We start from the raw sequence: 15,445 nt of genomic DNA, 5'->3' as shown, positions 1-15,445 counted from the left end.
CTCCCTCAGCCAGTGTCTCTGCCTCTCTCTCTCTCTCTCTCTCTCTATGTCTATCATGAATGAATAAATAAAATCTTAAAAAAAAGTTAAAAAAAAATCCTGCCAGAAGGCAAAGGAAAAAAAAATATTTAAAGAGTCCAGATTCATCTTCATAGAGCAAACAAAAAGGGTGAATTGGAGGTGAGACAATAAATCAATCATGAGCACACTTTCTTAAAGAAGTTTCATGTAATAAGACTATAGTTTTCCTCGACCAGTGGTTCCCCAAACCAAGCAGAGGAGGGGGACTAAAAGTATACCTGGAGAATAAGGGGCAGTGAATCTAGGGTGAAGCCTAGAAGTCTGGGTTAATAAGATGTCCAAGCAGTTCTGTTGATGAGGGACATCTTTGAAACTACTCAGACCGGACCCCTCCGGCAGGTTCCTTGGATGTTCCAAGGGGAGAGCCCCCTCACCCCAAGCTCGTCTCTGTGTGTGTGTGTGTGTGTGTCTGAAGTTCCGAGTCTCCGCATGCCTGTCTCTGTTAGTGTCCTTCATCTGTCTTCACCCAAGGCTGTGGATCTCATATCCTTCTCCACCTCTCTCTGTGCCTGCCTCTCAAGCCCACCCTCATCTTCCGTCTTGCTGTTCCCTCTGCCTCCCTCCTTCCCCAGTAGCTCATCTTCACCAGATGAACGTGTGCTCTCCACCCTTGACTCGAGTACTTCTTCCCGAAGCCTCCTCAGCCGGAACGCCTCTCCTGCCCCCAACACACTCCAGTCTGAGTTAGAGACCCTTCCTCTGCTCCCACGATACAGCCCCTCTAACACAGCGTTTTCACCGCCTGCTTCCTTGGCTCCCTAAGAGGCGAGGTCTTTTTCACTAGTGCATCTTGGCTACCTAGCACCGCGCTGGCTCAAGGCTGGGACTCATTTACATCAATAAATGGGATTGTCCCTTTAGGGAGGGGCGGAGTCTGTCGTCTTCACTGCGGGGGGTGGGGGTGGGGGTGGGGCTGGCATTCCCAGCCTCGAATACGCGCCTGACACGATGCAGGTGGTCTAAAAATGGCCAGTAGGCCTTGGAGGCCGGCCCAGCGCGCGGCGGACGAGCGGGGAGTCCCCGGCCCCTACCGCGGGAAAGGAGGCGCGGCGGCCAGCGGCAGTCAGGTGGCTCTCCGCCGGGGTGGGGGTGGGGGGCAGGGGGCGGGGCCTAGCCGCACGTGGGGGCGGGGCCTAGCCGCGGGCGGGGGGGCGGGGCCTAGCCGCGGGCGGGCGGGGGCGGGGCCTGGCCGCACACGGGGGCGGGGCCTAGCCGGCGGCGGGCCGAGTGGGGCGGGGCCTGGCGGGAGGGTCGGCCCTCCCCCGCGCCCAGCCCCGGAAATACAGCCGCGCCAGCGCTCCGAGCCGGCCGAAGCGTCGCTGCCGCCGCCGCCGCCGCCGCCGCCACCCGCCACCCGCCATCCGCCATCCGCAGTCATGCCGGTGAGTGCCCGCTCCCGACCCGCGCCCACCCGGCCCCGGCTTGCGCCCCGGCTGCACCGCGCATCGGCCACACGTCGCTCTTCAAGGGCCCAGGCCGCAGCCGGAGCTCTTGCCTCTCTTCTCGCCGCCTCCCTCCCCATCTGCTCCCAGCTTCCGCGACCCTCCAGAAAATCCCCCCAGATCCGAAAGGGGTTTGATGTAGGAGTCAGGCCTCCGGACATCGGAGCGGCAGGGCCTCCAGTGGTTGCAAGCCCAGCCCTTCCCAGCACAGACGAGGGAAACTGAGGCCCAGCGAAGGGCCGAGTCGCTGAGCTCATCCGGGGAGCGAGCCTGTGGCGAACTGGAACCGGGACGGCTAGTCCCTGCGCCTCCCCCCGCTTGCCCCTGTTTGCCCCTGTCTGCCGAGCTGGCCAGAAGGGGGGAGTGGGGGAGGGGGTGGGGTGGCTGTTGCCTCCTGGATGGGGCACATTTTCAGAGATCCGTGGTTTCCTTTCCTTCCTCTTGCCTACTGTGGCCCATTTTCACTTCAGCCCTGGGCGACACTGAATGGAGACAGTGCTTGTAACCTTTCCTACCGATCACTTTCCGACCCCGAACCTATGAGCCCATGGGAGGTTAAGGGACCTGCTCACAGTTGCCAGTTGCTCAAAGGCAGAGTTTGGGGAGGAATGAGTAGGTCTTAGGCGCCTTTGCCGCTCACTCAGGCTTAATGCACATACATGGTTGCTCAGGACCTCATTTTGTAGATAAGAAATTCAGGACTTTTGCAGATAAGAAAAGAAAATGCCCAGTAACTTACTCATGGTCTCCTTGAGGCAGTCAGTGAGTAGGGCTAGGATTAAGCCCCTTATCTTCAGGCTCCCAGTCTCTTCTGGCCTGACCACTTGGGAAATAAATGCCAGACAAAAGTAGTTATACCGGATTGAAAGTAAGCTGTGATGCCAGGTATATCCTGTAGATCCTGGTTTGGGGTCATGTGGTGTTGAGCGATTTCCCCCAGAGTGCCTAGTTTATGGCTCTGATTCAAGGGGATACCCAGAGGTGTTCCACAGATGCCCTGTGTCTTAGCAGCCTAGCTCTGGGGAGCTGACACGTAAGCCAGTGGCCCCCTGGGCCAAGCCACAACCATCTCAGGTGTCCTTTCCCTTGGGGCTTGCCAGGTGCCTTGAGACAAATCCTCAGACAACACAAGTATGGACAAAGAACCTAACAGAATCGGCCCTCCTCCTTGAGCAAATCTGCCTGTGGCAATGTTAAGAGGACAACATTAATCACCCTGGGACTGAGATAGTCACCAGGTGTTTGTAGAGGGTGGCAGTGAAGCAAAGGCCAGCTTGAGGATCACTCTGTTGACAAGCTAGAGACCCTCCAGAGCAGATGGTCAGAATGAAGAGGGTACTTGGCAACCTTTCACAAGATGAGCAACTGAAGAAAGGAGGGTATTAGTCAAGGGCTGTGGTCAAAACTGGTCAGTGTGTCACCCGAGAGGTTTCTCAGACAAAAACTTGGAATCTCAGAGGCCTCTTTGAAAAATATGTGCCCTTGCTTGCCAGCTGGGTGACCTTGGGCAAGCTGCTTTATCTCTCTGTGCCTTGATTTCATCATCTGTAAAATGGGGATAAAAAGCTGTGATCTCAAAGGACTATTGTTAGTATTATCTGGAAGAATGCCAGTAAAATATGTAGCATATAGTCACTGATGTTGCTAGTTCCCAAGAAATGTTAGCTCTCGTGTAGACCAAGGACAAGTGGGTAGAACTACAGGCAGGCAGGTGTTAATCCCATTTTAACAAGGACCACAGTGGTTAAAAGTTTAGGCTTTGGAGACATTTTCAGTATAGGGCCTGGCTCCTCGCTAGCTGTGTCACCCTGAGTGAGTGCCCTAACCTCTGAATCTCAAACCCTTGTGTATCAAGGGATAATAACACCCATCTCATGGGAACCTTGTGGTGATTAAACAAGGTAATGCACACAAAGTGTTTAGAACAATATCTGGCATGTAGTCCACATTCAAATATTAGTATTAGTAAACCCTTGACTGACATTGTGTTCAAAGATTAAATATCCGGGATATTTTGAGAATTCCTTCTCTGGTAGGGGGCTGGACAGCCACCCCACTGCATTTCTGCCCTTCCAGTTCTGAGATTCTATTAAAGAATTGCACATTTACTGGACTTTTTCATGGCTTTAAAGGACATGTCTTAGAGGTGACAGACCAGTCTGAGGCTCTGAGGGGCTGAGGCAACAGGGGATTGGGATTCTCTGTTAAGAATGGGTTACTCTATCCACAAAGTAGATTTTCTACCACCCTCAAATTGACTTGTGCAAGTCTGAGGGGAAGAGCACTGAATTGTAACTTTTGCCACCCAGACGCCGCCTCCTGGTTTCTGACCTCTGTACTATGGAGGATGAAAGGAGACCCGCTCTCTGTAGGCAGCGGCAGAAAGCTTCACATATTCTGTTGACTTAGGTTCTTGGGCAGCATAAACTTGCATTTCTTCACAAGCTGTCCCACTCCCAGAGCTCCTGCTGAGAGTCAGGGTCGCAGGGTGGCAGCTGGCAGTGCAGTTGGCTGCTCCACAACTAGCAAAATGTCCCTGGAGCCAGGAAGGCCTGGGTTCATATCCTCAGCACAGACTCGCTACATGACTGTGAGCAGCTCAGTGAACCCCTGGGAACTTCAATTTCCTTTGGAGTAAAATAGGGTCTCGAGCTCCCTTTCCAAGCCAAGTGAGAACTAATTTAAAATACCATATACAGAGCATTTGGCACAGAGGTGCACTCAGGCACAATAGATTTAGGCCTTATATTGGTCTTACAAACCCTTTAAAGCTTTGGGTGGGTTGGGACGCCTGGGTGGCTCAGCAGTTGAGTGTCTGCCTTGGGCGGGCTCAGGGCACATGATCCCAGGGCCCTGGGATTGAGTCCCACATCAGGCTCCCTGCAAGGAGCCTGCTTCTTTCTCTGCTATGTCCCTGCCTCTCTCTCTCTGTGTCTCATGAATAAATAAATAAAATCTTAAAAAAAAAAAAAGCTTTGGATGGGTATATGCAGGTGCAAACTGTTGACAAATCTGCATTGTCTGCTGGTTATTCTAGAGCAGGAGTCACCACACTTTTTCTTAAAGGGTCAGGTAAATACTTTAAGTGCTTGAGGCTTCATGAACCATGTGGTCCCTTACAACTACTCAACTCTGCCATTCCAGGAAAAATCCACAGTGTCTTTCATGACCTGGCCTTAGAAGTCACATGATGTAATTGAAGCCATATTCTACTGGACACACAGAGCAACCCTGAGACATTGTGGAATGGGATTTCCTCAGGGCATAAATCAGGAGGTAGAGGTCACTGGGGCCATCTTGCATGCTGGCTCCCATACTTACAATGTTCATCCCACTCACTAACCTAGAGAAAGGACTCTCGTCCCCGTTTTGCAGATGTAGAAACCAAGGCAAAGAGGAGCTGAATAACTTACTCATAGTCATACAGCTTGCCAGAGTTGGGAACTGAGGCCGGCCTTATTTCCAGAGATTTTAAAATAGAAGATGTATTGGTATAGAAATCTTTGTCTGAAAGCAAAGAGTTCCTCAACCAGTTGTGTCAATCATCTGTTCACTCAACAAAATGTAGTAAGCACCCACTCTGTGCCAGGCGCTGTTCAAGTATCGGGTCGCAGCAGTGAATTCAACAAAGCTTGCCTTAAGGCCCTTATACACTATAGGATGTTGAGCCTGTACGAGGAGTCCAGGAGTCTGGGTTCCCTTACTGGCCCAGCCTCCACCCCGCTGGGAGACCTGGCACATCCCTTCTCGTCCCAGGACTCGGGTGCTGCCTCTGACAGCACGTGGATGAGAACAGTGATCTCTGTGTATCAGAATGCCAGAGAAGCTTATTAGCCATAATAGACACTCCAGCCCAGACTTGTGGATCAGAACTTGTAGTTTTTGCAAGTTCCTGGATGATTCTAATGCATAAGATGATCTTCTGATGCATAAATAAGACCACCAGATCAGCATTGCTCAGAGTCCATGGGCCTACTCAAATCACAGTTATCAGTGGTCTTGAGACAAACCCTGTAGCTCAAGAATCAAGATTTTGAAGGTCAGACTAGACACCAACATTTTATTTTTATTATTTATTTATTTATTTTTAAATATTTTATTTATTCATGAAAGACAGAGAGGCAAAGACACAGGCAACGGGAGAAAAAAGCAGGCTCCCCACGGGGAGCCCATTATGGGGCTTGATCCTGGGACTCCAGGATCATGCCCTGAGCTGAAGACAGATGCTCAACTACTGAGCCACCCAGGTGTCCTGGGATTATCTCATTCAAAACAACCTGTGAGATGGAGAAACCCTTACTTAACTCCACTTTCCAGTTTAAGAGAGTGGGGCTCAGAAACAAGCTACTGGTGAGTCTGATGACAGCCAGATCTTGGCCTGTCTCTGCTTTCTGTCTTGGCCTCTAGGTGGGCCTGCATGCTGGTGGAGTGTGTGTGTCATGCTGAAGGACTTGCTTATGGTCCCCTTTGTTTATTTTAGAAGCACGAGTTCTCTGTGGACATGACCTGTGAAGGATGCTCTAACGCGGTCAGTCGGGTGCTCAACAAGCTGGGAGGTGAGTGAGTGGCCCTCGGCTAGGGGTGAGGTTGGGGAGGCTGACGCACTTAAATCATGTTCAAATGCTTGCAGACATGGATCAGGAGAAGCTTGAGTTAAAGCTGCTAATAACAGTAAAACTAAAATGTATTGAGTAGGGGATTCCTGGGTGGCTTGGTGGTTGAGTGTCTGCCTTCTGCTCAGGGTGTGATCCCAGCGTCCGGGATCAAGTCCCACATCAGGCTCCCTATGAGGAGCCTGCTTCTCTCTCTGTGTCTCTGCCTCTCTTCTCTGTGTCTCTTATGAATAAATAAATAAAATCTTAAAAAAAAAATGTATTGAGTACTTAGCATGTGCCCTTTACTCTGCCTGGTGTGGTTTCTGTGAACCACATCATCTGTTCCTCACCACAGCCATTTAGGTTGCTTCTTGGACTATCTCCATCCTCAGCAAGAGGAACTGAAGTTCAGAGAGGTTAAGCAACTTAGCTGAGATCACACAGTAAGTGGCAGAGCTGGGATTTGCCACACAGTCTAGCTCAGAGTCCTGGCAGCACTAGTTAATGTGTTGGTGGTCTTCAGTGTGATAATTTTGCATATGCTACATTTGAGTGTCATTTTCTATTAACATTTAGAAAATTGTAATATTTAAAAAAATGAAGTTTGACTCGAGTCATGTGCAAAACTCTTAAAGCACCTCTTCTGGACATATTTAGAAAATCATTATTCTCATCCAGCCCCCTTGGTTCTCAACTGGGGAGACTGAGGTCTGGCCCTGGGTTTCCGAGAGGTAATGACTGAGATATGACCAGTGTTCTGATAGTGCTAAGATTTTCACTTTTAAAACCCTAGATAGCGGGGATCCCTGGGTGGCTCAGCAGTTTAGCGCCTGCCTTTGGCCCAGGGCGTGATCCTGGAATCCCAGGATTGAGTCCCACATCGGGCTCCCAGTGTGGAGCTTGCTTTTCCCTCTCCCTGTGTCTCTCCCTCTCTCTTTCTATGTGTCTCTCATGAATAAATAAATAAAATCTTAAAAAAAAAAAAAAAACCTAGATAGGGGGCACCTGGGTGGCTCAGTGGTTGAGTGTTTGCCTTTGGCTCAGGTTATGATCCCAGGGTGCTGGGATCAAGTCCCACATCGGGTTCCCCACAGGGAGCCTGCTTCTTCCTCTGCCTGTGTCTCTGCCTCTCTCTCTCTGATGAATAAATAAAACCTTAAAAAAATAAATAAAATAAAGATTTATTTATTCATGAGAGTCACAGAATGTTTCATTAAACATAATTCTAGTTATTTTTTAAAAGATTTTATTTACTTATTCATGAGAGACACAGAGAGAGAGAGGCAGAGACACAGGCAGAGGGAGAAGCAGGCTCCATGCAGGGAGCCTGACGTGGGACTCGATTCCAGGCCTTCAGGATCAGGCCCTGGGCTGAAAGCGGCATTAAACCGCTGAGCCACCCGGCCTACCCCCCTTTTTTTTCTTTCTTTCTTTTTTTTTTTAAAGAAATAAAATCCTTATTTTTTTTAAGATTTATTTATTTATTCATTCAGAGAGAGCGAAGAGAGAGGCAGAGACACAGGCAGAGGGAGAAGCAGGCTCCACGCCGCCGGAAGCCCAATGCGGAACTCGATCCTGGTCCCCAGGATCACACCCTGGGCTGCAGGTGGCGCTAAACCACTGCGCCACCGGGGCTGCCCCCAAAATAAAATCTTTAAAGAAGAAAAACAACCCTAGATAATACCCAGATTTCAAAGGCCTTCCACATGGACTTGATCTCATTAGCACTTCAATCTCTGAGCTGGCCTTTCCATCTGTGGAATGGGAGTGTTGACACCAGAGCCCAGGAGGGGAAGTGACTTGCCCAAAGTGAGTCAATGGCTGGTTTCTAGTCATGGAAACCATAATCTTAATTTGAAAGTCTGAAGCAGCGGGGAAAACCTGGCTGCTGACTTGCCATGTGACTGCAGCCTCTTCTCCCTGGGGCCTATTTCCCCAGCTGTGGTATGGGCGTGTCAGCCTATGTTAGCTTCTGCCGTGGATACCGTAAGAGGAAAACTGCTCAGGGGCCCCTCCAATATGAAGTGTCACATTCTGGATGAAGTGAGGAGTGCAGGTGGGCCTGCTTTCACTCTTGATGACTTGAGAACTCCCGACCAGGAGTCTGGGCTGTAAGCAACACAGTTTAAAACCCACTGGGTTAGATGATCCTAGAGTTTCTTCCAGGTTTATGATGCCGCCAAAATATTTATTCCAAAGAGGAGGGAGACACTTCTTTTTCTTTTCCTTTTTTTTTTTTTTTTGTATTTTTTTTATTGGAGTTTAATTTGCCAACATATAGTATAACACCCGGTGCTCATCCCGTCAAGTGCCAAGGAGGGAGAAACTTCTGAATCAAAAGACAAAAATCTAGTGTGTAAGGACACGTTATGTTTTTTTTTTCTCCCTAAGTGTCTGTTAGGTACAAATTCAGACATTCTGTACTGTGGGCTTTTTAAAGCTCTTTGATGTTTGGGGAATCTCCCTTTGACCTTGGATAGATGGCCCCATCTTTTACCACTGTCCCTACTTGGGTAGCCTTTTGAGGTGGGTCAGAAGGGCTTTCTGAGTTGGGGCCTTAGATGAGCAGTGCTGAGCCTGAGGAATCACAGCTAATGGCCTGTGTGAACATCACAGGTGCTGACCACCCCCAATTCCTTCATGTACAGATGGGGAAACTGAGGCCCATTTTGGGCAGGACCCGTTTGTGGTCATCCAGCAAGTCAGTGATGAAGCCAGGCCTAGAACCTATCGCGGCCTCTCCCTCTGGATCCCATCGTCTCCACAAGATGGCGTCTCTAGCTATTCCCATGTACTGGTCTGTGGGGAGGGAGAAGCTCGAAATTGACATATAGCACTTTAGGGTGGTTTTATAATATCAACATTTAAAATGTGCCCATTGGTTGCTCACAATTTCCATTCTGTAAATTCATGGTATAGAAATATTTTCACAAGTTTTATAGGATGTGTTCAAGTATGTTTACTGTAGCATTGTGTGATAATCCGCAGTGTGGACGCCCATACATCTACTCGATCCCCTGCTGAGGGACACTGAGGTTGCTGCTTCGAATTTTGCACTATTATCCCACTACAATTACTTTTCACTTGTCTGTCTGAGAGAAAGACTGGGTAGATGCTGTGCTGTTCATAGTGACTTCTGGAGATAGGAGAGAGTAGGGGGCCTTCCACTTTCCAGTTTTATTCAGAAATGTTTGCTTTTTTTTTTTTTTCCCAATGGTGTGTATTATTACTTTTGAAGTTAAAAAGAAGAGAAAACTTAAAAGAAGCCCCAGTCTCAGGCAGGGGTTGGCAAACTATAGTCTACAGGCCAAATCTAGCCCACATTCTTTTTTTGTACCGCTGAGAATGGTTTTTAACATTTTTAAAGGGGTGTAAAAGCAATACACACAGAGACAAGAATATGTAGCTGAGTGCATTTGGCCCCAGAATGCCTAAAACATGACTTTGGCCCTTTATAGGAAGAATGTGCTGATCTCTGGCATGGAGGAAAGGGGAAGGTGGTTGTGAATAAGAATTCTGGAGCCAGCATTCTTTCTTGCCCCAACTGGGAGGGTCTCTGCTTCCTCCCCACACACCCTACTTCCTTTTCCTGCAGGAGTTGAGTTTGACATTGACCTGCCCAACAAGAAGGTCTGCATCAACTCTGAGCACAGCGTGGACATTCTGCTGGAGACCCTGGAGAAAACAGGAAAGGCCGTTTCCTACCTCGGCCCCAAGTAGTGAGGGCCTGGACCCTGAGCCCATGATGACCAAAGGGAGCAGGTGGGTGAGGCCCCAGCCCTTGGATGGAATATTTCATTAGCTAATGCAAATCATGAGTTCAGGGAATCCTCACAGCCCCCTGAGAATATGCGGAGCACTGTGTTATGTCTCCCAGGGTCCCTTTTATGACTTGGGGAACGCATCTCATGACCAACAGGGTTTAAGTATAGGGCGTACGAGCCTGAGCAGTGCTTTGATAAATTGTCCCATCTGCAAGGACACCTATGTCCTCCTGGGCCTCATGCTCCTGTGTGCTGACCAGGTTCAGCTAATTCAGCTTGGCCTCTCTCCTTGCTTGGAACTGCTGTCAGCTTCCTGAGCATGCCCTCTGCCCCCGACTGGTGCAGAATAAATCCTCACATACAAGCAGGATGTCCCCTTTAATTGTACAGAATCCAGAGAGGCTTATAGGTGGCCAAAATCAGTTGGTTGCAGAACCAGGATAGACCTTATGTATCGCTCCAGCACTCCTTCCCTCTCTGCACAACCCCAGCTTCAGAATCCTTCATGGCACAGCCTTTCCTAGCTGTTACTGCCCTTGCAGTGCCTTTGGTGCTTGAATGACAGTGATTGCCACATCCCTGATGTGGATCAGCCCTCTCAATGCCATTGAGAAACATGAGGCCTGGCAAGGGGAAGTGCCTTGACTGAAGCCCCACCCAGGAGGGTGGCAGAGACAGGATGAGGGCGTCCCAAATTGGAATCTGTAGTGGCCAGTGGCCTCATCCCTGGGAATAGGCCCATGAGACCCTCCTCTCCCAACTGACTGCTGGGCTGTGCTGGTGTCCTGTGTATGTGGTGATGTCACATGCAAATCATGAGGGGTCAGAGGCCTCTGTTTTCCTGATCCCCTGTCCGTCCATGGACACAGCCCATGATCAGGAGTGAGCTTGGGATGAATAATGAGAATTCTGGCATTCTGATTCCAGCTCTGTCCTCATGTCACGCTATGACTTTGGATACTTCTCCTTACATCCTGGAGACTCAAGCCTTTCATCTGTAAGATGGGGCCACAACCTCTATCCTATTTTCCTTCCTTATGGGGATTCCTGTGAAATCCCTCTGAATAGGAAGGATTATGCTCAAAGGGAGGATAATGTTTCCACCATGCGAGGATCAGTGATCATCATATGGTCCCTGCACCCTGAGGAGTTTTGGAGGAGACTGATGCGTGGCCCTCTGGGCCCCTCCAGCCATCCCAGGTAGTAGCTCTGTTTCATACTGGGTCTCCATGTAAGATTGTGAGATTGTGGTTGATATAAGCGCTCCACAAGAAAGGATGGAGGGAGGGAAGAGACAGAACTTTCTGAGTGGGCAAAACACCTGGGGGAGCCCCAACGTAGACCCCTTGCATTGGAGACTCCTGGCCTGAGCATGTGCATCTTATTCAGCTAAAAGAGTACTGCCTGCCAGTTGTAAACCCATGTATAACTGGATGTGTCTTCTTCTCATAGTAGTCTTTGAATTTATTGAGGTGAAATTCACATAACATACCATTAAAGTGTACGATTTAGCGGGTTCACTGCATTCACGGTGTTGTGCAACTCTGGTTTCAAAGCTTTATCCCCCCCCCCCCAAAAAACGGCCAAAACCCGTTTAGCGGACACTCCACTGCCCCCCCCTCCCAGCCCCTGGGGGCCACTAATCTGCATTCTGTCTCTGATTTGCCTCTTCTGGTTGTTTCATTTAAAAGGAACCGTAGGGGATCCCTGGGTGGCGCAGCGGCTTGGGGCCTGCCTTTGGCCCAGGGCATGATCCTGGAGACCCGGGATCGAATCCCACGTCGGGGTCCCTGCATGGAGCCTGCTTCTCCCTCTGCCTATGTCTCTGCCTCTCTCTCTCTCTCTCTGTGTGACTATCATAAATAAATAAATAAGTTTAAAAAAATAAAATAAAAGGAACCGTAGTATTTCACTTAGCATAATGTCTTCAGGATTCATCCAAGCTGTAGCTGGATCAGCACTTTATTCCTTTCTATGGCTGAATAATTCTCAAGAGTTTTTAATTGATTTATTTACCTTTGCTTTTTTATTTTGGAAATTTTAGTCATACAAGTAGTAAAATGAATCCCCATGTACCCATCACCCAGATCCAATGATCAGCCATTGCCATCACTGTTTCATCTATGCATGCCACCGCCTCCCCCTATTATTTTGAAGCAATTTCTACATACCAGCTAATTTTTTCTGGGCACATGTCTGCAAGCATGAGTAGTATGGAAAGGCTCCTGCAGATTCAGATGCACAGCACTGGGTGAGAATCACCTGCCAAACAGCTCCCTGCCCATCCCTGCTGCATCTATCTCAATCTGTTTTAAGACACTTCCCCAGGGAGCAGCCCTGGTGGCTCAGCTCAGGGTGTGATCCTGGAGACCCGGGATCGAGTCCCACGTCAGGCTCCCTGCATGGAGCCTGCTTCTCCCTCTGCCTGTGTCTCTGCCCCCCCCCCCTCATTCTCTCTGTGTGTCTCTCATGAGTAAATAAATAAAATTAAAAAAAAAAAAAGACACTTCCCCAATGACCGATGTGATGCCAGGTTTGGGAATCAGAGATAGAGCATTTCTGGGTAATAAAGTCACCTGGACTGTCTGTTCATTGGCAGATTTGTTTGCTTGTGATTTTGTTCATTGCCTCCCCTGTATGCATTGAAACAGGACAAGGAGTATCATCCCAGCAGCCCCGGAAGTTCCCCAGAAAAAGGCATTGGCAGAGTTTGGCTTGCGTGAGATTAGTGGGTGCCAGCCACTATGACAGACTTGGTGGGCGTAGTGTGTGGGGCTGAACACGGGGCGCTAGTTCCACTCTAGCACCTGGGTTTCCCACTTCGCCTCCCACAGCTGCCCCTTAGTGAACCCCTGCTGCTTTTGCAATGCCTTCCTGTGCACAGCAGATGGTGCTTTTGTTCCACCTAACTTCTCATCTCTTCCAGGATGCTGATCCTCTCCTGCCTTCCAGAGAGACCTGGGGCCTGGCAGTCCTGCTCAGCGATAGCAGTTCCTGACAGAGACCCTCACTTGCCCCGCTCCTCCCTAGCTTCCCTGTAATAAAGTTGAGCCACTTTTGCTGGAGGTGTCGTCTCTTGCAATGTCTGGATGTTACTTGCTCACGTGCAATAAAAGAGTAATTACAGTGCTTACTCGGGTTGGAGTTCTAAGGGCTCCCAGCTGGAAGCAACTGGCCTGACAGATCCTGATTCTTTGGGCTGTGATCTCCAGCAAGTCACTTGCCCTCTCGATGCTTCCCTTTTCCTATCTACAAAGTGAAGATGTTGGGCCACATGGGTGACACCCCCGTCTCCTTTGTTTTCAGTATCTTGAAAGACTTGTCTGTCATCAAGTGCATCACATCTAAGGGATGTTAAATCTTATAACAGTTGGAATAGTGGGTAAAAGGGAGACTGCTTGGGATAGAGTCCAAGCTCCAGTATCTCCCAGCTGGGCCACATAATTTCTTGGTGTCCACAGACATAAAATGTAACAATAGCATCTACAGCAAATGGTGGGGTGTGTGGATAAATGAGGTGACACGTGTAAATCACCTCAAGTCATGCCTACCAGTTAGTAAACATTTTTTTTTTAAGATTTTATTGATTGATTCATGAGAGACACAGAGAGAGAGGCAGAGACATAGGCAGAGGGAGAAGCAGGCTCCCTGTGGGGACCCTGATGTGGGACTCTATCCCAGGACTCCAGGATCACGCCCTGGGCCAAAGGTAGGCGCCCAGCCACTGAGCCACCCAGGCATCCCAACCGTAAACCATTCTTTATTCACTCATTTGTGTGTATTTCACTAACCATCCGTCTATAGAAATCACATAATTCCAGTCAGCCTAAAAATTAGTGTTTTGCAGAGTTCTTTCAAATATGTCAAAACAAAGGGAATGTTTTACTGTGTGTAGCTTTATTAAAAGAAATATATTTCTTTAAGCCAGCCATTCTCAAACTTATTGTCTTAGGACCCTTTTATACTCTTCAAAATTCTTACTGTGTATCTCAAAAGAGCTTTTGGTTATGTAGGTTGTGCCTTATTAGAAGTTAAAACAAATTTTTGAAACAAGAATATACGTGTATGCATCCCATTAGCCATTGGGTCTAGATGAAGCCATTGCATGTCACTTAGATTCTGGAAAATTTCACCGTATGATTGTTAGTGAAAGAAAAAGGCTCCTTACAGAAATAGCTTTTCCCTCTTTGCCTTCTAAAAGGGTTTTGGTACCACACGTTGAGAGTCCCTTTAACTGTTTCTTGGGTATTGATGGGGAGAACCAGCGCAGCTGGGCTTGGATGTGACCCAGCTCTGCAGCTGTGACCTGGATAAGCAACCTAATCTCCCCGGAGGCAGTTTCCTCCTCTGTACCCAGATGATGCCTGCACCTCAGGGAGCTTGGTATCCAGAAGTAAGACGTTGTTTCAACTCTAAGTTGTGTGCTAGCATAATTTTGGCCCCCTTATGAAATTATTAAACAAGTCTCAACCATTTCTGCCATTGTGGCCCTCAGCACAGGGACGCTCCCAACCTTCATGGTATCTGGCTTCCTTGGCCACCAGATGGCAGTGTCCTCTGGGTTTAACCATCAGGACAAGTTTAAGACCCGTCCCATGACTATACTTCAATAAAAAATCAATTGTGTTTATATACAAAAAAAAAAAAAAAAAAAAGACCCGTCCTGTGCGTTCTGGGGGGATGAACCTGAGGGTTTTTCCATTCTCAGAGCCTCCCAGGAGACCTGATTCAGGCTGGCTGGCCCATCCAGAACGTCCCAGGATTGAGGCACCAGTGCTGCTTGGGACAAGTGGCCCTTGGAGTTCTTTCCCACCCCCCTCCCCCACCTGAGTTTCTTGTTGAGTCCCTTGGTTCTGTTCTTGGAGGCTCCAGAGGGGCCTGCCAGCAGCCCAGCTGGCTGTCCATGGAGCAAGTGAGTTTACATAGTGGAGTGGGAGTTTCTGTGGGGGTAGGAGTGGGGGGGGGCATGTGTCAACATACTTCTCAGGGCTTCCTGTGCCTGACCCAGCCTGACCCAGCCTGACCCAGCCTGACCCAGCCCTCATGCAGCCAGATCAGTCCATGCTGCTCCCGGTAAATGAAATGTTCTTCTCTGCCTGCCTGTCCACCATCACCCTGTCTCCGTGTACAAATTTCTTTCCCTGTCTTACATACCACAGCTTCCATGAATCCTCTCACAACTGGAAGTAATTTATTTCTTCTCCTGGCCCTCACAGCATCTGTCCCACCAGCTTCAGTGTTAAGACAAAGCTTTTGGTCCACGTGTCTTCCCTATCCTCACAGACCAGGCCAAGCAGAGAACAGGCACTGAGGGAATATTTGATGGCTGTGTAATAGGCACCATTTGGGGGGTGTTTACTGGGTGTCATGCTCTTACATTAATGTCATTCCATCCTATCTGGTCCTCACAAGACAGTGGATGAGGACAGGCCCTGGTGTGTGTTGGGTGCACAGTAGATGTTTGTTGGGTTAATCTTTCAGAAGAGGAGATTGCCTGGTCTAATCCTTTCAGCAGGCTTATATTTTTGTCATAGGTCCTTGGTTGTGAGTACAGCAACCTAGA

At 49.0% G+C, this 15,445-nt stretch overlaps 1 protein-coding gene across 2 annotated transcripts; it reads left to right on the top strand.

Moving 5' to 3' along the window:
* The first annotated feature begins 1,326 nt into the window (after positions 1 to 1,326).
* On the top strand, positions 1,327 to 12,947 carry ATOX1 (antioxidant 1 copper chaperone). Of its 2 annotated transcripts, none has more exons than XM_055325738.1 (4): positions 1,327 to 1,463; positions 6,004 to 6,079; positions 9,714 to 9,880; positions 12,809 to 12,947. In XM_055325738.1, exons 1-3 carry the CDS (start codon positions 1,458 to 1,460, stop codon positions 9,836 to 9,838), a joined length of 207 nt encoding a protein of 68 aa, XP_055181713.1. In that variant the 5' UTR covers positions 1,327 to 1,457; the 3' UTR covers positions 9,839 to 9,880; positions 12,809 to 12,947. The 2 variants fall into 2 exon arrangements, with proteins under 2 accessions (XP_055181713.1, XP_055181714.1); XM_055325739.1 differs by lacking the exon at positions 12,809 to 12,947 and adding an exon at positions 10,951 to 12,398.
* The last annotated feature ends 2,498 nt before the right edge of the window (positions 12,948 to 15,445 follow it).

The sequence above is a fragment of the Nyctereutes procyonoides genome, unplaced genomic scaffold (genome assembly GCF_905146905.1).
Source record: "Nyctereutes procyonoides isolate TBG_1078 unplaced genomic scaffold, NYPRO_anot_genome, whole genome shotgun sequence".
NCBI lineage: Eukaryota > Metazoa > Chordata > Mammalia > Carnivora > Canidae > Nyctereutes > Nyctereutes procyonoides.
Note: the sequence above shows the minus strand (reverse complement) of the source record. Positions and strands in the feature narration are given on the sequence as shown.

What these genes read in the sequence shown, in the direction of transcription:
- ATOX1 (XM_055325738.1), top strand. An exon ending in GGTGCTCAACAAGCTGGGAG is followed by an intron (nt 6,080 to 9,713) that starts GTGAGTGAGTGG and finishes CTTTTCCTGCAG; the next exon opens with GAGTTGAGTTTGACATTGAC.